This window comes from Kryptolebias marmoratus, linkage group LG9 (genome assembly GCF_001649575.2).
Source record: "Kryptolebias marmoratus isolate JLee-2015 linkage group LG9, ASM164957v2, whole genome shotgun sequence".
NCBI lineage: Eukaryota > Metazoa > Chordata > Actinopteri > Cyprinodontiformes > Rivulidae > Kryptolebias > Kryptolebias marmoratus.
Window position 1 is genome coordinate 29807170 of NC_051438.1, and position 23251 is coordinate 29830420.

Sequence of the window (23251 nt, forward strand, 5' to 3'; positions counted from 1 at the left end):
GTTCTACAGGGACCAGATGGGTTCTGTTCTACAGGAACGGATGGGTTCTGTTCTACAGGACCGGATGGGTTCTGTTCTACAGGAACCAGATCAGATGGGTTCTGTTCTACAGGAACCAGATGGGTTCTGTTCTACAGGAACCAGATCAGATGGTTCTGCTGTAGGTTTTTGGTGATCATAGAAACTTTAGTTGTAAACTTTTAAAGTGAAGCTTTTATTTTGAAGGAACAAGAATTTGGACCTAAAGTCCCTTTTTTAAAATTTCTGGTTGTTTATTCAGAGACTCACTGTTGTTGTTGTTGTTGTTTTTGTCCAGCGGGGGTCTGTGGGACACACCCAACCTGTCCCCAGGTCTGCTGGGACCACCCCCCATGTCTTCAGGTCATACAGGAGGGATGTCCTCCAGCTGGGGTGAGACAGTGAGATCTTAGAGAAGACAGGACAGCTTCTGCTGGGGTTTATAACATTCAGTCTTTCTGTCTGTCAGGAGGAGATCGGAGTCTGTCTGGAAACAAACTGGGTCAGAACACGGTGAGTCCAAACTCTCTTTTATCGTGTGTCTCCTGTCTCTGGATGTCTCTGATGGGACGTCTCTGCTGATGTGTGTTGTCTCAGCTGCGAAGCAGAGTGGTGGTGGTGAAATACGACAGGAGGCCTCTGAGCGACAAGACTCTGTTCGCCTTCACCGAGATGTTCGGCTCTCTCAGAGAACACCTGATCCTCGACAAAAAGGTAGACAACTGGCTCCGCCCCCTCAGCTCCATCTGAACGGAGAGAGGCAGATGTTGCTCCAGATGTTTCTGATTCCTGACTGTTGGCTCGGTGGTTTTGGAGCAGAAAGTCCTGAGGACTTTGATCTTTACTTTAGAATAATAAAAGTCTTAAGAATTATATGAATGTTCTTTTAAAATGGCATCAAGCTGGGGGAAAAAGGTGACTCGTCCACGCTGAGGACGGGACGTCCACGCTGTCCTCCCAGCTGCTCTGTCTCAGTCTGTGTGTCTCCTTCAGGCCTTCCTGGAGATGGAGTCTCATGAAGAAGCTCTGGATGTGGTGAACTACTACAAACGGAACCCGACCACTCTGTACGGCAAACCCGTCACCTTCTACCTGTCCCAGAGCCTGATGGTCATCGAGGTAACTGAGCTGCTGCTTCCAGGCCTGCAGAACCGAGGAACCCCACTCACACTCTGCTTCTGTTCCTCAGAAGAAATCCTGGCAGGCGGACCGCCCCGTGGACAGGTCTGCTCGGGATATCAGAGGTTATGGCAGCAAAGTGGTTTTCTTCTCCCACCTGCCCAGAGAGGATGAGGAGAAGATGGAGCTGCTGACCGTCGCTGAACGCTTCGGTGTCGTGGAGAAATATCTGTTCTCGAAAGACGAGGTAGAACCCGAGCCTTTATAGTCTGACCAGAACCAGGAAAGTTCAAATCGTTTTCTGCTTTGTCCTCCTCCCTTGTTTAGTGGTCTCCACAGCGAGTCGTCCTCCTTAATCTCACTCTGTCTTCTGCGTCCTCTGTCCTCCATGTCCTCTCTAACTGCATCCATATCTGTCCTCTTTGTCTCTAACATTCTTCTACCAAATATACCCACTATTATATATTATTATATACCCACTGTCATCAGGTCCACCTGCCTTCCTCTTCTTCATCTTCTTCAAACTTCAGTAGTAGCTCTTTAGTGGAAGCTCTTTCTGACCACTCAGAGTCTTTAACAGCTCCTCTCTGAACTCCTCACAACATTCTTCCTTCCTCAACTTCCATCATTTGCTCCTCTTCTCTGCCTTTACTCTTCTCCTCTTCATCACCACAACAGTCATCCTCCACACCACCATCAGTCCACCATCTCCCTCAGGTTACCTCTTCTACACAGGATGTGGTCTACCTGCGTCCTCCTGCCTCCACTCTTATAGGTCACCCTGTGTTCCTCCCTCTTTAGGAAACAGGTGTTGACTCTTGGTAAAATCCACCATCTGTCCTTCCTGGTTCATTTCCTTGACACCAAACCTGCCCATCACCTCCTCATCTCCTCTGTTTCCTTCACCAACATGTCCACTGAACATCAGACCTCCTTCTATCTTCAGACACATCCCCTATCTGACTCTTTCCACCTCGACTACATTCCTCCTCCTCCTTCAGGACCAGCCCCGGTCCATGTCTCTTCCTGTCCACTCCATGGTGAAACAGCTGAAACTCTGCCCCGATGCTGCGAGCCTTGCTGCTCTTCCTCACAGAACATCTACCTTCCTCCTCTGCATCATGTCAGCAGCTCTCTACCTTTGCCTGTCATTGTTCCTACGTTCAGAGCTGCTACCCTCAGTCCTACACTCCTGTCTGTCCTCTTCTCCCTCTGTCTCCTGACACGTTTCCCTCCTCATGGTCTGTGAAAGGAAAGTTAAAACCAAAAGAATATTTTGTGGCTGAATGTGTGGATTTTTGTTCAGGCCTTCATCCAGATGGGAACCGTGGACGACGCGGAGATGCTGGTCAAGTATTACAGCGAGAACTCGCTCACCATCGGGGGACAACTCGTCCACCTCAACATCTGCGCCAAATACAAAACCCTGAAGTGAGTAAACCTCTGGGTTCACCTGGTTACCATGACAACAGCACCTCGAGCTGGCGTTGAGTTGGTACTAAGATCTATTTGTACCTATTTATGAGCCGCTGCTCATGTTCACTGTAAACCACTGGTTTTAATGAAACTCTCAGAAAGTCTTCACTGGATGACCTTTTTGGAGCAAATTTTATTCAAGATGGCCGCCACAGCTAATCGTCTTTACCAAAGACAAGAATAGTTCCCACTCAGTCAGTTTTACAGAGACTGAGCTAAAAGTTGGTGTGGTAGTAGCTGAGAGTCATCTCCAGCACACTCAGAGAGTTAAGTTTAAACGTGTTTGCTAACGGCAGCCAGCGATAAGCATGCTGTGGGAAAATATGAGTAAATGCAGGTAAATCTATTAAAAGTTACAAACACTAAAAGTCATCGCACCATCTCCTGAACGACACAAACGTTTTGATATAAAGACTGAGTTTGCACAAAGTCTGCAGAAGTAGTTAGATTTTAAAACAAAGTCCAAAAATAAAAACAGGAAAATAATTCTCCCTGTTAGAGAAATAATCGTTTCATCTTTATGAAAAAGAAAAGTTTGAATCCTGATATTTGTTCTTTTCTCAGTGTGGAACACAGACAGGAAGGAAGAGGCGCTCAGTACCGGAGCAGCAGATCAGAAATGACCTCTTCCTCCAGAATGACCTCCAAGTCTTCATCCAGGAGCAGGGAGGAGGAGGAGGAGGAGAAGGAGAAGGAGGAGCAGCAGGAGGAGGAGGAGAAGGAGGAGCAGGAGGAGCAGCAGGAGGAGGAGCAGCAGGAGGAGAAGGAGGAGGAGGAGCAGCAGGAGGAGGAGCAGCAGCAGGAGCAGCAGCAGCAGGAGGAGGAGCAGCAGGAGGAGCAGCAGGAGGAGAAGGAGGTGAAGAATAAAGCTGGATTGATACTCAGCAAGAAGTGAAGAAATCTGCTCTTGCTGATGTAGTTGTGTGATAAAAATGATCATTTTGTTCTCACGTGAGCTCCAAGAGCCCGTTCTGTGCACGAGGTCCGGCAGAACCTTTTCTCCCGNTACAGGAACCAGATGGGTTCTGTTCTACAGGAACCAGATCAGATGGTTCTGCTGTAGGTTTTTGGTGATCATAGAAACTTTAGTTGTAAACTTTTAAAGTGAAGCTTTTATTTTGAAGGAACAAGAATTTGGACCTAAAGTCCCTTTTTTAAAATTTCTGGTTGTTTATTCAGAGACTCACTGTTGTTGTTGTTGTTGTTTTTGTCCAGCGGGGGTCTGTGGGACACACCCAACCTGTCCCCAGGTCTGCTGGGACCACCCCCCATGTCTTCAGGTCATACAGGAGGGATGTCCTCCAGCTGGGGTGAGACAGTGAGATCTTAGAGAAGACAGGACAGCTTCTGCTGGGGTTTATAACATTCAGTCTTTCTGTCTGTCAGGAGGAGATCGGAGTCTGTCTGGAAACAAACTGGGTCAGAACACGGTGAGTCCAAACTCTCTTTTATCGTGTGTCTCCTGTCTCTGGATGTCTCTGATGGGACGTCTCTGCTGATGTGTGTTGTCTCAGCTGCGAAGCAGAGTGGTGGTGGTGAAATACGACAGGAGGCCTCTGAGCGACAAGACTCTGTTCGCCTTCACCGAGATGTTCGGCTCTCTCAGAGAACACCTGATCCTCGACAAAAAGGTAGACAACTGGCTCCGCCCCCTCAGCTCCATCTGAACGGAGAGAGGCAGATGTTGCTCCAGATGTTTCTGATTCCTGACTGTTGGCTCGGTGGTTTTGGAGCAGAAAGTCCTGAGGACTTTGATCTTTACTTTAGAATAATAAAAGTCTTAAGAATTATATGAATGTTCTTTTAAAATGGCATCAAGCTGGGGGAAAAAGGTGACTCGTCCACGCTGAGGACGGGACGTCCACGCTGTCCTCCCAGCTGCTCTGTCTCAGTCTGTGTGTCTCCTTCAGGCCTTCCTGGAGATGGAGTCTCATGAAGAAGCTCTGGATGTGGTGAACTACTACAAACGGAACCCGACCACTCTGTACGGCAAACCCGTCACCTTCTACCTGTCCCAGAGCCTGATGGTCATCGAGGTAACTGAGCTGCTGCTTCCAGGCCTGCAGAACCGAGGAACCCCACTCACACTCTGCTTCTGTTCCTCAGAAAGATCCGGTGGACCGCCCCGTGGACAGGTCTGCTCGGGAAGTCAAAAGTCATGGCAGCAAAGTGGTTTTCTTCTCCCGCCTGCCCAGAGAGGAACACAAGAAGAGGGAGCTGCTGACCGTCGCTGAACGCTTCGGCGTCGTGGAGAATTACCTGTTCCTTAAAGACGAGGTAGAACCCGAGCCTTTATAGTCTGACCAGAACCAGGGAAGTTCAAACCAAAAGAATGTTTTGTGGCTGAATGTGTGGATTTTTGTTCAGGCCTTCGTCCAGCTGGGAACTGTGGACGACGCAGAGATGCTGGTCAAGTATTACAGCAGGAACCCGCTCATCATTGAAGGACGGCGCGTCCACCTCAACATCTGCACCAAATACAAAACCCTGAAGTGAGTAAACCTCTGGGTTCACCTGGTTACCGTGACAACAGCCCCTCGAGCTGGCGTTGAGTTGGGAGTCAGACTTGGGTTCATCTGGGTCTTTAATTGTTGCCATGAAAGATGGCTGACAAACTTCTGAACCGCTCTTCATGTTCACTGAAGTATTCATTGGATGTTCATCTACAACTGAAACTTCATTCAAGATGGCCGCCACAGCTAATGAACAGAGTTTGAATGTTGATGTTTGTTCTCGTCTCAGTGTGAACCACAGGCAGGTCGCTCAGAACTGGAGGAGCAACCGATCAGAAACAAGCTACTTCTTCAAGACTTCATCCGGTAGCAGGGAGGAGAAGGAGGAGAAAGAGAAGAACGAGGAGGAGGAGGAGCCGAAGAAGGAGGAGGAGGAGGAGGAGAACAAGGAGGAAGAGAAAGAGGAGGACAACCAGGAGAAGCCTGAAGAGACACTTGCTGCAGACGAGGAGGAGGAAGAGGTCGTGTCAGGAGTCGTGCAGGAAGGAGACGATGAAGAGGAGGCTGAGGGAGACGCAGAGCATGAGGAGGAGCCAGAGGGAGCAGAGTCTGTGAAGGAGCAGAAGGAGGTGAAGGAAACAACTTCAACAGACATGAAAAATTGAAGAAGACACTTTCTGAGTTGTGACGTGTGAAACCCTCACAGGTTCCTGCCCATGATGATGTCATAGCTGGGGGCGTGGTCACTCAGGTGGAGGTGCCAGAGGGACAGACTGAAGGGACAGAAACTGAAGCTCCGACTGACAAACACGAGAGCAAAGATGAAGAAAATGCAGGAGAGAGCAGTGAGGCGGTGGCAGCGGCGGCAGAGGAAGACGAGCCCACAGAACAGGTCGGAATCCGTCAGGCAGATCTTGTTTTTGTTTGTTTTTAAACGATGATAAAGAAAAAAACTGTTTGTGTATAAATGTATCGTTTCTGGAGAAAAGGACTTTATTCAGGTGATCAGAAAACAGATCCATCCAGAGGAAGCTGGAGATTTGTTTCTGTAAAAAGAGGAAGTTTAATCCTGTGATGTGGTCTTCAGATGGATCAGGACTTCCTGGAGAACATGGAGGACTTTGTGACGCTGGACGAGCTGGAAGAAGACGAGGGCGACGCCCACAAAGACTCCAGCGCTGAAGGTTTGTGACGTTCTGATGATGTGATACCAGAAAGGTTTAAAAAGTGTTCACCTGTTCTCATGTGTTTGTTTCTTCTTCTCTGCAGAGGAAATAAAGAAAGGGGTATGTGTTTTCTTTGTTTCATATTTCTGTTGTTTCTCTGATGGAACCACATTTTAAACATCATTAAGTTTAATTCATTTCCTCCGGTTCACACTCATCATTCTGTTCCTGGTTTTCCATCAGATGTTCCCCAGTTCTTCATGAATTCTGCTCTCTGGCTCGAGCTCCTTCAGAAGATGAAAACAGTAAATCTGTCCTCTTCCTTCAGGGCCTGCGGGTCGTCAGCATCATGGGCTTCCGCCGAGGTTACAACTTCCTCCACGAGCTGCTGGCGCTCGCCAAACCTTTCGGGAAGGTGGAGAAACACCTGGTTCTGGACCGGCGAGCTGAGGTAGAGCTCACAGGAGGTGATGGGTGTGGTTCAGAGGGCTGGTTCTGGTTCTGTGTAAAGGTACCCTCACTGATTCATCCATTTTAAACAATAATCAGGAGGTTATTTTAAGTTTCTGAAGGTAAGAAATGGTTAAATGTTTGGTGTTAGTGGTTAAAAGAGAGAACCGGGTCAGTGAGCAGAACCTCTGACTCGTGTGATGAAAATGAAAACTTTGTGTCAGACATGAATCAACCTGCAGGTCAGCTCAGATTCCTCAGATAAAAACCTTCAGTTTGTCTCACTTTAATGGCTCAGGGTTTCCCACTTTGAGTTTCTGAGTTTGGGTCCTTAATAAGAACCATCCCAGAGTCCTGGAGTTTGGATCTCCTGGAGTTTGGGTCTCCTGGAGTTTGGGTCTCCTGGAGTTTGGGTCTCCTGGAGTTTGGATCTCCTGGAGTTTGGATCTCCTGGAGTTATGTTTTTTGTAGCCCTTACTGAAACTCAGACGTGTTGGAACGTTCCGGTTCTTCGTCAATCAGACCGAGTTGTCATGCTGTGTCTTCATCAGAGGCCTCCTGACTGAGTCATTCATCTCCTCCTCTTCCTCCTCTTTCTCCTCTTCCTCCTCAGGCCTTCATTCAGTTCAAGAAAGACAAACAAGCAAGAGCCATGCACAAGTTTTACAGCAATAACGTGACGGCGACGGTGGGCGGCTGCCCGGTGAGGATCCAACAGTATGGCTGTCACTCCATCATCCAGGTGAGTTCTGTCACCTCTGCAGGCCTCCAGCTCTTCTTCTGTGGTTTTTACACATCAGGGTGTTGGTTGCGGCCACAGCTTAGGGATGTCCCCTCGACTGTCCAGCAAAGCCTCACTGCACATTTGGGGCAACCGGCTCTGTCCAGCATCTGATCCAACTCACCACTCCAGTCCAAAGCATGCGGCCACAGGTCAGATGACACGACTACAGAATCTTTCCTCGCCTTGAGCACTGATGGACACCCTTATGCTTGGACATGGTGTTCCTTATAGGTAAACTGTGACGGGGACAGTCTAATAACAGGGCACCACTTGAGTTCAGATCAGAGAGTCCGTTCCTCCCAATCACACTCCTTCAGATTTCACTGTCACTGCCCAGGTGTTGTCCCCCAGCAGAATGATGGTGTCCCAGCTCCTTCCAGCGCCCCTGTGTGGATACTCTGAACTGTCGCCTGGTGTAGAGACACAAACGGCAGTTAGAGCCTGTCCCCCTACCTGAAGGGTGTCTCTGCTTCTGTCTGTTTAAATAAAAAAGGAAGTAGTACCGAACCGTTACTCCTCCAGTGGAATCAGCAGAAAAACAAATGTTTATGGTGGAACTAAACGTTGTATCAGTTTATTTCTTCCTTCGGGTTTTAGTGAGTTTTTGTTTAAATTCGATCTTGTTGGAATAAAGTTTTAGTTATTGAACGTGTTTGTGTGTCTCAGAGTGGATCCAGCAGGGTGGTGCACATCGCTCATATTCCCAACATTAAATACTCGGAGGATGACATCCTGGAGCTCGTTGAGCCGTTCGGGAACATCCAGAAGTACTCCCTGAACAGGTTTAGGAAAGAGGTACAGAACCGCAGAACCTGGCTGCACGGGTTCGAACAATCTGAACATTAATCTGTGTCTCTGCAGTGTTTAATCGAGATGGAGAACACGGAGGATGCTGAGAAGCTGGGCAAAGCGTGTCAAGAGAAGTCGCTGACGTTCGGGGGGAAACGCCTGGCCATCTACGTGAGCAACAAGTACCCAGAGCTCCCAGACGGGTCGGTTCATTTCTGTGACCTGCAGGAACATATAATTAATTCTGTTTCACTCGATAGTTTCAGCTCCAAACACTAATTTAAAAAAATTCACACAAGTTTATTAAAATAAAAACGTTCAGACACATAAAACCAAAACATTTAACACCTGAACAGATTTAATCTGCCTGACCTTTGACCTCAGTGACATCACACATCAATCGAATCATCTTTTTTCCTTTCGGGTTCATTTAAAATCACAATAATTTTTTAAAAATCGTTTTAACAACTTGTTGGTTTAAAAGTGATCCATCAGTTCCACCTTCAAGTTTCTTTTTTACGTCATAACTCCAGAAAATAAAAAATAAAACACAGAACAACTGGACCTCTGGTCTGAGTAGAGTTCCTTCCATTTGTTTGTTGGGAAGTCCATATAAAGAGTGGCTTCCCTCAAAGATAATCTGTGGGACATTGATTGATTGATTATTTAGTTTTTCAAGTTTTTCAGCCAGTCTGGGACCTTTCTGTAGTAGGTGCTGGTTTGGTCCCTCTTCAGGTGTTCAGAAGTATTGAGGACCACTGTCCATCTTCCTTTGTAGGCTGGCAGAAAAGTGATGGAGTTTTTAGATTTACCATAACCTGGAGGACTGAGGATCTGCACCAGCATTCTTCAGCTGATCCATAAACCAACCAATCACAGCAGCGTTTGAATACAGACTGAAATAAACGTTTCTTTGTTTGTTTGTTTGTTTGTTTAGCCAACTGTATTTAAGCAAAAAGAGGGCAAACAGCAGCTCACCGCCAAAATCCACCCAACCCTCTGAAGAACCGCCGGCCAAGAAGCTAAAAGAGGCGGAGCCACAGGAGGAGGAAGAGGAGAGAACAGAACAAACCTCTGCAGAAAAACCTCCAGAAGTTTCTGAGGAGAAGAAAATCAGTGAAGATGTGAGTCTGACAGCTGATCTGATCAATCATCTACGTATCAGCTGCTGATTAATGTTTGTCTCAACCAGGCTGCTGCTGAGGTCAAAGTTCAACAGGCAAACCAGGAGCCGGCAGAGGAGGCTGTGAACACATCGTCCAATCAGAACGGACAAACTGAGGCCCTGCCCCCTGCTGACATCAAACCCAGCGTGGCGTCTCTGCCGCTGCCGCCTCACAACCCCGACACCCCCATTGGTGAGAAAATCCACCGAACGGCCGGAATGAACGTTAGGAAGAAGTATTGATTATTGATTGATTGATTGGTTTGTGCAGGTGTGGAACATGTGAAGATGGGGTACTACTGTCGCATCTGTTTCCTGTTTTATTCCAACAAAGACACAGCCATGAAGAACCACTGCAGCAGCTGGGCGCACTACGACAAGCTGCAGGTGAGACACAAGCCCCGCCCACAAAGTCAGACTACAGACTGCAGTTTATTGGTAAAGTTACAAATCAATCAGGTTTGATAAATGACCTAAAACTACACAAACTGATCCGATGATGACATGATGTTGGTTTTTGCAGAAACATCTGGAGAAAGAACAAACAAAAGCAGCGAAGAAGAAAGTGAAGACGGCGGCGTGAGACACCCAACGAAGAGTTGATGTTTTTCTTTCTTTTAGTTTGTTGAGATGTAAAGTTTCAGTTCGGAGGATAACAGCACTAACCAAGGGATCAGTGTTTAACAGAAACATTAAAAGTAGATTCAGTAAGTTTTAGTTCTGTTGTTGCCCCAATGGTCAGGGCTCCGTCTACGTCCTGGAAAGCAGCGTCTCCTTCCACTGTCAGACAGGAAGTAGTTCCAGTTTCCATCTTCTGACTGTTGGGTGATTTGTGTGGAATTTTTGCAGAATAAAGTCTTTTATCAAACGTGACGTTTGTTTTAATTGGAAACTAAAAGCGTATTTTTAGATGAAACTTATTTTAACTGAACTGTAGGAAACTAATCGTTAAACGATTGTTTAAAACCTGAACTGATTGCTCGACGTTCAGCTCGTCCACGGATCCTTCCCCGTCTTCTCCTGAAACAAAGAAAACAACTGTAAGAGTAAAAGAAGCTGCAAACAGAAACTGGTCAGATCCGAGAGGTAAAACGATGGTTTCCATAGCGACCTGGTACTTCCTGTAGTGCTCCGGCGTGCTGCAGTGCTGTAGTTTGGCTTCATCCTCATCGATGAAGATCAGCTGACACAAGTTACAGAAGTAACCAACGACTGGACGCACAAACTCTGGTCCTGCAACACAAACACCGAGGGGACAGTAAACGCACCGTGGTGTGTTTAGGGACACTTCAGTAACCTCAGCTGTCTCTTCCAATCAACCGAACAGGTGAACAAGAAGAAAGGCGCTGTAGATGAAACTCACCCACAGGTTTGGAAGGTTTCTCTAGTTCTGCAGCGCCTTCTGCTGGCGCAGACTGCTCCATCTCAGAGTCCTGAAAACAGACCTCAGATCAGTTAGGTGTAAATCAGCTGACTGTTCTCTAACCCTCTGTACGTCAGCATACAGGTAACATCTCACACCTGCTCAGGTGCTTCTGGAGGTTCTTTGTTGTTCGGATCATTTTTCTCTTCCTCTGCTGGTTCCGTCTTCGTGGTTTTCAGAGGCACTGCGTCGTCCTCAGGAGTCCCCTTTCTTTTGTCCGTCCTGGTCTCTGGACCCTTTCTGGACGCGGTTTTAGCCTTTACAGTTTTTCTTCCTGCCAGTTCCTTCTCAGAGTTGTTCCCAGGTTCTTCGCTGGTTCTGCTGGAGGAGTCCGTTTCTGGAACCTTTTCAGACACGTCTTTCTCTGGTGTCTTTTTGACCGAAGTCTTTTCAGGAACCTTCTCCAACATCTCAGTTGTCCCTTCTGGAGTCGTTTTGGACCTGGTCCTTCTCTGAGACGTTTTATCAGAACCGTCTTTCTCTGGAATCTTTTTGGACCTTGTCCTTCGGTCGAAGGTTTTTACAGACGTCTTTGTCTCTGGAGTCTTGTCGGTACTTGTCTCTTGAGTCATTCCAGACGTCTGGGTCTCCTGAATCGTTTCAGACGTCTCCGCCTCTGGAGTCTCGTCTGTCTTTGTCTCCTGAGTCGTCTCTGGAGTCTCGTCTGTCTTTGTCTCCTGAGTCGTCTCTGGAGTCTCGTCTGTCTTTGTCTCCTGAGTCGTCTCTGGAGTCTCGTCNAAAGCTGAAGCTTTTCGGACCTTCAGAAAGTCTTTAGAGGAGTGTGATTATTTGTCTGAATGCTCTTTAAGAATCGTCTCGTGTCACATCTGTTCATGTCTGTGACATGAAGACTTCTGCACGTTCCTTGCATGTTCACACCTATAAAAAATATTTGGACATTCTGGACCGGTAACAGTATTGCACAACTACCTGCACCGGATGTTCTGACTGAAAATAAGACTCGCTGATTTGATTTCAGGCTGCTTCAGTTGTGTGAAAGGAAGTCACAAATAAAAGCCTCATCGAGCAGCTGCTGCAGCTGTGGATCCGTCCTGTTTTTACATGAAGTAATGAAAGTAATCGACAGGAAGAGCTGGACTCTGATCTGACGGAGCCAACATGGCGTTTCCACAGAGATGTAAACAAAGGCTGAGTTTCCACATGTTTCTACACGTTACAGCCACACCATGCCTCCTCTCAGGAATGTTTGCTCTGCTCTACAGGAGCTGGATGAAGGTTAATCCTTCAAACATGTCTGAGGGCTTCAGAAGGAACATAAAGGCTTACAACTCAACCAGGTGGGCGGAGCCTATCGGGTCAGCAGAAACGTCTGAACGTGACAGGTGAGTTTCTGACCTGAAGCTGTAGCTGATCTTCTGTCCACAGGGGACAGTCGTTCTCAGGTCGCCCAGAGAGGCGGAGACTCTCAGACCGCCGCCCTCCAGGATCACGTCGTTGGTGGACGGGTGTCGGACGCCGCGGTCGAGACGCAACTGGAAGGAGAACTTCTGACCATAACTCAGCAGCTGGTTCCCCAGGTAAGGTTCTGTAAAACAGGCGAGGAGACAGCGGGTCAGAGGAAAGGAATGGGAAACGTGTCAGCTTCCACAGAGACATGGAGGAGGCGGAGCTTGTCTCACCTGGGGCGTACAGGTAAGTCGGCAGTCTGTGTTTGGAGATCACCTCCAGGTCCTGGTGTTTTGGTGACCAGCGGAAATAAATGTCAGGAGGAATCTCTCCGTCCACCGTCGCCACCTTCCAACCCTCCGGACCTGAAAGCCAACAGGTGCTTTTATTTTGAAACCAAGCACCGCGTAAAGGACCAAGAGTGTTTTATTGTGGTGTGAAGAGTGTGGAAGTTACCTGTACTGAAGGTGGAGGTGATGTTGTGGACGGAGTAGCCAGACTGTGCAGAACACTGACGGCTGTGTCCGTAACAGAAACACGGCAGAGTCAAACTCCCAGAATCCTCTCTTTCCTGGCGTCTGAAAAACACAAAACTCAACAGGTTGGAGCTGACGCTGACAAAAACCACAGAAGAAGTCTGGACTCAGAGCATTTCCTGCCTCACCTCTGAGGGCAGCCCATCGGTCCGATCGGCCCGTCGGGGCAGCGGTCACATTTGTCTCCGGCGACGCCCTCTTTACACCGGCAGCGCCCCCTGCCGTCACACGCTGCATCGACAGAACCTGCAGAGAAACCAACAGGAAGCTGTCACCCTGCGGTCCCGACAGGGCGCCGTCTCACAGACGGACAGGTGTGACCTCACCTGTGGGGTTACAGAGGCAGGGCGTGCAGCTCAGCCCCGCCCCCTGCAGGTAGAAACCGTCCTTGCAGCGCTCGCAGTGGCGTCCTTCGCTGTTTCCCTGGCAGTCGACACACCGGAGCCCCCAGGAGTCGGGCTGGCAGAAGCGAGACCTGCCGTTACATTCGCAGGGGCCGTTCGCTGCCGGAGGAAACAAAGTTCAGCTTTATGGTTGAAATCAAACGTCTTTAATGTCCTGCAGGTTAAAGTCTTCAGTCTTTGGGTTGAAACTTTCTCACCTGTTTCCACTTCACTGATGTTTTAATCTTTGATTTAAAAAAAAATTAAATAATTTTACTTCTTAAATTTAATCCTAAATGTATTAATGGACAAACACAGAATCATCACCTGCAGGTTTTTCTCTTCATGAAGGAGTTTTTTTTTTATGTTTTAATAACTTTAACTCCTCTCATCATGTCTGAAATCTCTTCCAGGTTTTATTTATTTTCTGATTAAATTTGGTCTGAACTGAATTTTACACAAACTGATGCTTCTGCTGCTTTACATCTGTTGTTTTTAACATTTTCTCCATCCCTCTGAGAGACCAGTTCAGGTGGTTCTGTTTGTTTAATAAAAGTTTACTCCGATTTCCTGAAACAGAACCTGAATCTGTTGAATCTTTTCAGACTTCACAACAAAAACTGAGCAAAGAACAACTTCAGTTTCAAGTCTTCCTTAAAACAAGAAAAACATTTTGTGTTTTAGATCTTTTCATTGATAATTTCACCGGACAGGTTTTTATTGGTTTGTTCCACCCAGATTCACCATTTTTAATGTTTTTCTGTCATTACTATAAAATCCTCTTTGTGTCCCGACAGGTGAGGTTCTTTCAGCCGGAACCTTGACCCGTTTGTCTCCACTTCAGTTTCTCTGCTCCAGACTTTTTTCTGTCCTGCAGACTAATCCCCATGAAGTCCGCCGAGCTCGGCCCAAACCAGCCAACGCCTCGTCTGATGGGAACTGAGCGGGTTCTAACGGTACCGCTGCACATAAACAGCATTTAAACGCCGCTCAGAGGATCAGAGTTTAATCAACCAGACTCTCCGTCTTATTTGTCCTCAGATTAGGAGGGTTAACAGCAGGTGAGCTCCAGTCTGGTTTAAAAACAACTAAATATGGTTCATCCTCTGATTCAGACGACCCAAACGGTTCATCCTCTGTGACTCAGGGCGTTCCTGGATGACCTCAGCTGTTGTCTTTCCTCAGACAGTTTTCGACACGCAGAAGAACACATTTCATAACTCGAACAAGAACCTTTTCTTTTTGCAGCCGGAGGCTACAATAAAACACAGACACACCCTGACATATTTCTGCAGACTTAAAGGAACTCTTACTGAGCAAAACTGTCACTTGTTCAAACTTCAAATAACAAGAAATTATCATTTAACAGCTGGATCCAGAGGTTTGATGACAAACATCCTTTTATTAAGCGAAAAAAAATGATTAAAAACTAAAATTATGACTTTTAAAAAGTTTACTGATTTATTTCAGCAGCCTTTATATAAAATCCTGAATAAAGAGCTTGTATTTAAGCAAAGTTATGATTAAATCATTTATTTCTGTTTGTTTTTTATTTTTAATTTAAATTATTTGTCAGGAATAAGAACAGCAGGAAACAGTTTAATAACATCTGTTTTTAAAAAGGTTTTTCTTTGTCTCTTCAAACTTTCATCCTGTCAGACAAATAAAGGAGGCAGGATTTTATTTAAATGTTGAATAATAATCAGAAGACTCTTTTAGTTGGGAGGAAACAGTTAATTTCAGGTGGAAATAAAACATAAAGATCCTGAAGGTGAAAAGTGAAAAACAGATTAAATGTTATTAATTTTATTGTTAACTTCATTAAATCTGATTCAGCCGTGTGTCGGCACGTCCACGTGAAATCTTCTTTTATCGCAGACAGAAAATCTGAAATCTGTTTCCTGAGGCGGAGGCAGCGCCGCTCCGACAGGTGAGTGTTGGGGGCGGAGCTCTGGAGCCCCACCCCCAGCAGGTAGACGTCACCTGAGCCACCTGAACACAAAGATGATCAAATTTAAAGCGATGATGTGAAAGTTGAGGCAGCGTTCATCGTTTTCCTGCTTTTAATCAGGTTTTAGACTCTAACCACCTTCGGCTGTTTTATTTGTTCTTATTTCCACAGACTCGCAGGAACAACCATGAGTTCCTGCTCTGTTTGTGTCCCAGACGTTCTCAGGTGAGCCCTCAGGTGAGCCCTCAGGTGAGCCCTCAGTCTGAGTCATGAAATCACAGTTAGAAGCTGCAGAAGCGCCTCAGAGACTCTGACTGCGTTCAGCTGCTGGTTGNGTCTGGAGTCTCGTCTGTCTTTGTCTCCTGAGTCGTCTCTGGAGTCTCGTCGGCCTCCTTTTCCTTCATCTTTTCGGTCTCTGACTCTGGAGTGCTGTCAGTAGAATCTTTCTCTGGAATCTTTTTGGACCTCGTCTTCCTGTTTGAGGTCTTTTCTGATGATTTCATCTGTAGAATTTTTCGAGACCTCGTCTTCCTGACTGGTGTGTCGTCCAGCGTCTCTTTCTCCTGAGTCTTTTCGAGTGTCTCCATCTCTGGAGTCTCCTCTGTCTTTTTCTCCTCAATTGTTACAGATGTCTCCACCTCTGGACTCGTTTCAGACCTGGTCCTCTGATCTGACGTCTCCATGTCTGGAGTTTTGTCCGTGCCAGACTCGTCGAGTCTTCCACTCCCGGTGTCCTGGCCTTCGTCTTCATCCTTCCCCTCCTCTTCCTCGCCTGACGGGACTGTCCACCTGTAAACAGACGGCAGATCAGCGACAGCAGACAGCCGGCAGGAAACAGGAAGTGAACGGAGCGGTTCTGACCCGTCATCGAGTCTGGAGAACTCCTGAGACAAGCTGCCGATCAGTCTGGTTCCGTTCAGGTGGACGGGTTTGGATTCCAGCCCTTCAGCAGCTTCCTGAGCCTCTGAGGGAGTCAACATCTCGATGAAGCCCTGAAACAAAGAGAATTCATCTGTAAGTTTGACCGGATCAGAACCAAACGACCCGTTTCCCTGAAGGATTCTGACCTGCTGCCGGTCGTGCTGCAGGAGGTAACGGACCACGGTCCCAAAGCCTCTCATCACCTGGATGAACTCCATGTCGGAGTAATCCTGCGGCATCGTGCTGAAGAGAAGAACTCTGCTGGGTTCTGAGGACTGAAAACAGAAACGGTTTTTACTGATCGTTACGCCGCAGGAAGTAAAAACCAGCTCCATCAGATCTGATCCCTGGAGACTCACCTTGGCTCCATCATCCTGACCGGCTTCACCTGCAACAGACCGGAGCATCAGAACCTGAGGGTCCTTCAAACTGAGCTTTATTTGACTGCTTTCTGTTTGTCTACCTTCATCCTCACAGTCCACCTCATCCAGAGTGATGCAGTTCTCCAGGTCCATCGGGAAACCAGGTTCCTTCATTTAAAACAACCATTTTATCTACTGTAAGTTTATCTTTAAACCAGCCAGGAGCCAAAACAAAAAATTAAAAATAAAAACAACTATTTTTGCTTAGTGATTATTATAATATTACTAATATTGACAGTATTTTAACTTTAAAGCACAGGTCATCATCTGATGTGGAGAAATGGCAGCGTCACGGTCACTCATTAAAATAACAACATGGAGGATGTGGCGAGCTCTCAGAGCTCAGAGCGTGTTCAGGATGACTCAGATAATAAATGTTTGAATTATAACCATCAGTTCATCTTTCTGAGACAGAATCTGTTTTTACCTCGTCATTCTCCGTGTTTGCAGCTTTGTCATGTTCTTCCTTCTCCTCCTCCTTTGTCTCCTCTTCTGTCACAGTTTGCTCCTTCTCATCAGTCTCTCCATCCTTCACCTCCTCCTCCTCCTCATCATCAATCTCCATGCTCTTAACCTCGTCTTCTTCTGTAAATGACCAACTTGTTTAAAGTTTTGTTTCCAAGCATCGTTTCCAAACGGCTCAGCTGGTTTGTGTTCCTACCTCCTTCAGGTGAGGCAGCTGCCTCAGGATGGTCGGCTTCCTCCTCCAGACTTTCTGCATATTCGTCCTCTAAGTTCTCTCCATCCTCTGCAATCACCTCCATGCCCTCGATGTCGCTGTCGTTTGCATACAGCCTGAAGGAATCGACACTTTGACTAACAGCCGCTTTCAATCTCGGGTTTGAGTCTGAACTGAACTCACTTGTCTTCATCGTCCGCCTGTTCTTCATCAGCAGCATCAGGTTGTTCGTTAGCAGCGTCGTCTTCAGGTTCACCTGCAGATCTGGCCTCAGCGTCTGGAGACAAGATCATCATCATCATCATCATCATCATCATCGTGTGACACAAACCTTCATCAGTTCCAGAGCAGCAGCAGATTTACTTCCTGTCAGGTTATTGATCTTTGCCATTTGTTCCTGAAGTATTGATTTAATGCAGTTTACAGAAACATCTAAACTCTTTTCTGCTTCTGTGCTGACCAAGATTAGTTCATGTCTGATTAAAATCGTGTTTTCATTTTTCACGTTTTGTTTTCTTACCTGGTTCCTCAGGTCCTTCGGGTCCTTCAGGTCCTTCAGGTTCTTCAGTTTTCTCAGGTTCTTCAGTCTTCACTTCGGTCTGGTTCTGCCCGGTGAAACTGCTGCTGGACTTCTCTTCAGATTTGGACTTGGTCTCTTTGCTGGATTTGTCTCTGTTCTTCTCTCTGGACTTGGACCTGGTTCTGGTTCGTCCCTCTCTTCTAGACCTGTCTCTGGACCTGTTTTCACGGCTGGATCGCCCTTTTGATCTGTCTCTTAATCTTTCTCTGGATCTGGAACGGTTTCTGGACCGTCCCACAAATCTGAACCTGTCTCTGGACCTGGACCTGGGCCTCCGTTCCCTGCTGGGTTCTCTTGTGCTGACCGTGGTGGTGGTGGTTTGGTTCGGTTCTTCGTCGCACCTGGTGGCCAGCGTAACCCGCCTGCAGGACAGAACAGAGCGGGACCTGAATCAGAAACTGATCAGAGACCAGGGATCAGTTCTTGTTGGACTGGGTCGGACTCACATGAGGGACTTGTACTCCGTGGAGAAAGAAACTCTGATGGCGTGGTCGTTGATCCTCAGACTGTTAGACGAGTAATAATCCACCAGCTTCTTAGCATCAGCAGCAAGTTTCATCTCAATGAACGCCTGAAACAAAAGGTTACAGATGTTCAGGTTCTGGTTCTGAAACGGAGTGAGAAAACAGCCAAAGTCCAAAGAAAAACTCTGAAAGACCTTCAGTCTGAAAAATTGATGATCTAGACCACTTTAAAAGATGACAGGAATGTCTGGGTCAGGAGTTCTGATCAGGACTGGGTCAGGGGTTCTGATCAGGACTGGGTCAGAGGTTCTGATCAGGACTGGGTCAGGGGTTCTGATCTCGACCCGCACGCCGTCACCATGGAGACAACCTTTAAGCTGTTTCCCCTGCTGGTTTCCGGCTGAACTTCCCGGCTCCTCCCCCTTGCCGAGCGTTCGGTCCGACTCACCTTGGACGGCAGGAAGAGGCTGTAGAGCGGCTCGCCGAAGCGCCGGATGATGCTGATCAGGTCTGAGCGTCCATCCCTTCCTGACGGCGCCGGAGTGAAGCTCACCACCTGAGAGCTCTGAGGAGACAAAAACTCCTCGTGTGATTTGGGTCAGACTGGGACGGCATGACTCAGCAGTTTTTCCATCGCAGGAAACAATAACTGCTCCGCCGGTTCATTGGTCCAATAAATGCACCACAAACAATCAAACAGCACGTCTGCAGGTGAAGCAAACCCCAGAGCTCCTCTGACCAGGTGTGTGTGTGTGTTGAAACTGGTGAAGTATTGATGCAGTGATCCTTAAGTGTAAAACTGATCAGATTTTGATCTCAGGTGTCCTACCTGCAGGAAGCTGAAGGTGTTGGAGATGCTCAGCTCCAGCTGCCGTTTGTTCTCAGCTGGATCCAAGTTACTGTAAAACTTCACCAAGTCCTTCGCCTGATCAGCAGTACCCAGCTCCACGAAGGCCTGTGGGGGTCAAACTGAACGTTAAACACACACACACACTGTAACGGAGTGTGTTAAGGTGTGTGAAGAAGCAGGCGGACTCACCACAGATGGAAACATGAGGATCTTTCCCATTTTCCCAAATGGCTCGATGCATTTTTGCAGATAGGCCTCGTCCACAGATTGAGCTGGAAACTTCACACACACCACCCTCCCTCTGTCTGACGGCTGTCAGAGAACACACACACACACACTCAGGTGACGCAGCAGCAGCCGAGCTGATCTCAGACCTGATCGTCAACAAGTTTCAGTTTTTACCTTCGGAAGTTTCTTGTTTGTCTGCGCAGCTGCTGAAAACAACAAACGTCCTGTTAGAACTGGACTTCGGAGCAGAACCACACAAACGCATCAACATGGTGGACCTACCTTGGTTCTGATGGGCTCTTTGAGTCGATGGGGCGGAGCTTGCTCCAGCCCTCCTCTTATCTGATTGGTCCTCATCCCTTGAACATGAGAAGAGTTTTAATCAGGAAGCTGCTGGTCGATGTCTGAGACTTACACCTGAACAACTAAAGAATTCATCATTTTTCCTTCCACACATCTGGAGTTTATCTGTCAGGATGTTTGTAGCTGCTGCTGTTCACAGGATTCAAGTAGCTCCGCAAAATAATAAAATCTGATTTATTGATGATGATAAATGTTACTGACCTGCTGGCGTTTCTAACACGACAGTCCCAGTTAGAAAACCTGGAGAGAAGAGGGAGAACATTACACAACAGAACACTGTGTGTGTGTGTGTGTGTGTGTGTGTGTGTGTGAGGCACTCACTGCTGCAGCAGCTTGAGCTGTCCTTCTGCATGGACCGTCCCGTTAATGTGCTCGAGCCAAACCTGGAACACAACCAGGAAGTGAGACAGCCGCTGAGCTTCTGGACGACACATCAGCTCCCATCAGACCCCGCCCCCTTACAACCATCCCACCCCCCCACTCACCTGCAGAGAAAGTCCGAAGTAGAACAGGTGAACTTACCTTCTCTGATAGTACTGTGATGTCACACAGAGAGCACGAGTACGGGTACACCGATGGCAGCGATCCGTGGAAGTCCAGAGCTTGTTTCTTGGAGGGGACGGGGACGGGGACGGGGACGGGGACCGGGACCGGGACCGGGACCGAGGCGGCGGGGGGAAGGCTGGAGCTGGACGACCCGGAGCTACGAAGGCGGTCTTCAGGGGGAGGAACTGATCTGTAATCAGTTGTTCCAGTATCCGAGAAACGAGAAGGGCGAGTTCTCTTGAAGTCCACTGAGCTGCAAGAAGAAGCGGCCTTACCATAGTCAGAGAGGCGTGGCCTGTGGTCAGAGTCCTTCACGGGTCTGGCTGATGAAGACGATAGTGATCGGATGGAGCTGTGAGCCCCCCAGCGGTCTGAATAAGTTTCAGATGAAGAGGAAGTGGGTTGGATCAGGTGGAGTGGGTACTGTACCGGCTGCCTGCGGAGCTGGTCCCAGTCTAAGGAGGCGGAGCTTGCAGAGGCTCTGTGGGTGGAGCTGAAGGAGTGGGAGGAAGAGGAAGGAGGGGGAGAAGGAGGTCTGGCAGGAAAAGGTTTGACGGTTCCCTTCTTGCCTTTGATCTGTTTGATGAGGTGCGGCAGAGACTCAACGGTCAGAACGTCTTCAGGCAGCTTGGCTAGAACTGCCAGGTCTCCAGGTTCCAGCCCACAGCTGGTCAGGAGGCTGAGGACGCTGTCCTGAGGACTCTGAGTCGGCTGTGGCACCGCAGAGCTCCTGGAGGATGAGGAGAAAGACTCTTGGGGACGCCTATAAAAGTCCCCGCTTCCTGCTGAACTGTAATGCCGTGGATTGGACCGGAGGTCGGAGTCAGTCGGCGCCTGTCTGTACGGGTAGTTGTGAGACATGACGGGACCCTGTGGAGAAACGCTGGGAGCGTTTCCTGTGGACAGAAATGTCGGAAGACAAAACATTTAAACTGTGAAGCTGGAAGAAGAGCTGTCCTGAGAGAAAACAGAGAGGTGTGACGACACGAAGAATCTATGATCAGCTGTTCTGGAAGGAAGAAGAACCGAAACATCTAAACATTTGTTTCTGGGACGGTCTGAGGAGGACTTTCTGATCATGTGAAACAAATCATTTTAAACTTATAAATACAGAAACAATCACACTATAAAGCAAATACAGGCAATACAGATTAAAAACACACCTTTAACAGTATAAAGCCAAGATACTTCATGTTTCAAGACATTAAAAGGTATTAAAACTGAAGAAAGCTTGAAGCATTTTCAGATTTCTCTGGACAGCCTTGATCTCCAACCCTCCAACATCTCCACACCTGGAACCATCATTCATTAACAACTAACAGAACCTCATGGACCAGGGGGGTCTTCGGGAAACCTTGGTCAGGTTCTACAATCCAAACGTCTCTTCAAACTGTCCTGAGCAGAAAAGAAGCCTGATGGTAAACCGGTCCGGAAGCGACACCAACGTCTCTGGGCTCCATCTGGGTGGAACCGTCCCACAGAGGGAACCAGAATCTGACGGATCAGCTTATTATTGTTCATTTTAACTGAATCTGGGTTCTTATTTGCTGTAGATTTGTGGACAATGAATGTGGTCTAGGAAGCTCTAAATTGTCCACTGGGATTAATAAAGTTCTCCGACTCAGATTCTGTGGCGTTGTCAGCAACAGGTCCAAAAGCCCGGTTCTTAGATGGTCTAGAATAACTGAGAGGCTGCCATCAAAGAAAGACGTTCCAGCTCCAAACACTCACGCAGGAAGAAGAAGCCTTCTGAAGGAACGTTCAACGATTTAAAGAGAGAAAAATAAACTCCAAGAATATGTTACCCAGTGTGAAGTACGGTGGTGGTAGCATCATGCTCTGAGGCTGTAAAAAAGGAAGCTGACAAGTTCAAAAGTCCAGTTTTATGATGGTTCTGGGCTTGGATCAGGGTTCTGATGACAGCATTAATGCAGGAAAGTCCAGCAGAGATTTCACAGCAACACCTGCTGTCTTCATGGACCACATCTTTTCAGGGGACATCAGAACCTTTTTTTTAATTTACCAATATGTGAAACCAGATTCTGTCACTTTCCAAAGGCTGAGGAAGAAGAGGGGGTGGTTCTGGACCGGTCCGCCTGAAGGCCTGATCCCATAATGACCTGTGGGACACCTTAGGACAAAACAACACCTGATATTCTTCTTCACGTGGTGTCCTCCTCCTCAGAGCCTCCTGAATGGATGGATATGTTTCAACATGAAGTAAAAACTATAAAACCAGGAAATATCTTGGCTTCATTCTGTCGGCCCAGAAGTCAAAATCAAAACAGACAAGACAAAATTCACATCATATTACCTTTTCAAACCTCTTCGCCTGTATAAAAAAACAGCTGCATTTTTGTTTTTTTACACAAACATGATAATAAAAACATGTTTTATCGAAAACAAACCAGATAAACGGGCCTGGACTCATTAAATATTATCAAGATTTAACTGATTTAAACAAACCAACAAAGTCGATTGTGTTTCCCAGAGGTCACCTTCAGCTCAAACTGTGAATAAAGAAATCATCTAAGTAGATTTATTGGTTTAGTGTTTTTTTCTCCTTATGAGAAAAACGGTGAAAGGTGCTAACAAAGTTAGCATCCACGATTAGCATCTACAAAACCAGCCGCGACTCACCTGAACTAAACTGGGAACACTTTCAGGTAAAACACCGAGCCTCGTAGCAACACGGACTCACTGGAAAATATGAATAAAATGCTGCTGTTGATAAAAAACAGGAGAAAACAAGACGTTTAAAGAAGCTAAATGACGGTTTTTTTCCTTATTTTTCCTCAATTTCGGACCGGAAGTGTTCTTCTTCGTGTCTTTGAATGAAGTTGTTAAACAGCGACATGGAGCGTTTCCGCCCCCTGCTGGTGAGGAGGACGAACCGTAAAGAAAATAAAATGCGGAAAAAAAAAACATTTTAAATTTATTTATTTAATGTTAAATATTTAAAAAACGTAATAGAGTGCAGTGCACTTTTATTTTTTAATAAATTATATTCGTTCTCTCTGAAACAATACACTTTTTTTGTTTTTTCACTTTGTTTAACAAATATTAAGTTTAGCAGAA

The 23251-nt window shown here is 47.1% G+C and overlaps 3 protein-coding genes across 5 annotated transcripts in view; 1 reads left to right on the forward strand and 2 right to left on the reverse strand.

Annotated features, from left to right (window-relative positions):
• Positions 1-373, reverse strand: part of lamc2 (laminin, gamma 2) — a 23509-nt gene extending 23136 nt beyond the window's left edge. The window contains exon 1 of the mRNA XM_025002052.2: positions 289-373. Within this exon, the coding sequence (XP_024857820.2) occupies positions 289-373 (85 nt within the window). The remainder of the gene's footprint in view (positions 1-288) is intronic.
• matr3l1.2 (matrin 3-like 1.2) lies at positions 15-10288 on the forward strand. The gene is made up of 26 exons (XM_037977344.1): positions 15-411; positions 488-531; positions 616-732; positions 1012-1137; positions 1208-1384; positions 2444-2568; positions 3178-3397; positions 3596-3672; positions 3760-3923; positions 4000-4043; positions 4128-4244; positions 4524-4649; positions 4720-4890; positions 4981-5105; positions 5356-5695; positions 5773-5958; positions 6154-6250; positions 6336-6352; positions 6561-6683; positions 7296-7424; positions 8133-8261; positions 8328-8458; positions 9193-9379; positions 9448-9613; positions 9692-9807; positions 9944-10288. Exons 1-26 carry the CDS (start codon positions 372-374, stop codon positions 10001-10003), a joined length of 3354 nt encoding a protein of 1117 aa, XP_037833272.1. The 5' UTR covers positions 15-371; the 3' UTR covers positions 10004-10288.
• Positions 9180-23010, reverse strand: matr3l1.1 (matrin 3-like 1.1). Of its 3 annotated transcripts, XM_037977577.1 has the most exons (23): positions 22814-23010; positions 20150-21069; positions 19949-20010; positions 19829-19867; positions 19547-19623; positions 19439-19470; positions 19226-19348; positions 19016-19141; positions 18635-18751; positions 18169-18293; positions 17663-18084; positions 17326-17419; positions 17125-17258; positions 16891-17048; positions 16505-16571; positions 16401-16429; positions 16188-16316; positions 15982-16112; positions 15456-15909; positions 10942-11565; positions 10784-10853; positions 10532-10653; positions 9180-10440 (listed from the first exon to the last, which is right to left on the reverse strand). In XM_037977577.1, the coding sequence occupies exons 2-23, from the start codon at positions 21032-21034 to the stop codon at positions 10408-10410; spliced, it is 4053 nt and encodes a 1350-aa protein (XP_037833505.1). In that variant the 5' UTR covers positions 21035-21069; positions 22814-23010; the 3' UTR covers positions 9180-10407. The 3 variants fall into 3 exon arrangements, with proteins under 3 accessions (XP_037833505.1, XP_037833504.1, XP_037833502.1); XM_037977576.1 differs by having other exon boundaries at positions 19439-19467; positions 20150-23010; XM_037977574.1 differs by having other exon boundaries at positions 20150-23010.
• Between the last annotated feature and the right edge of the window lie 241 nt (positions 23011-23251).

What these genes read in the sequence shown, in the direction of transcription:
- matr3l1.1 (XM_037977574.1), bottom strand. Translation starts at nt 21,100, where the DNA reads ATGTTTTGTCTTCCGACATTTCTGTCCACAGGAAACGCTCCCAGCGTT. An exon ending in ACGGAGTACAAGTCCCTCAT is followed by an intron (nt 18,085 to 18,168) that starts GTGAGTCCGACC and finishes TCTGTCCTGCAG; the next exon opens with GCGGGTTACGCTGGCCACCA. An exon ending in CTCCAGAAGCACCTGAGCAG is followed by an intron (nt 10,854 to 10,941) that starts GTGTGAGATGTT and finishes GTCTGTTTTCAG; the next exon opens with GACTCTGAGATGGAGCAGTC.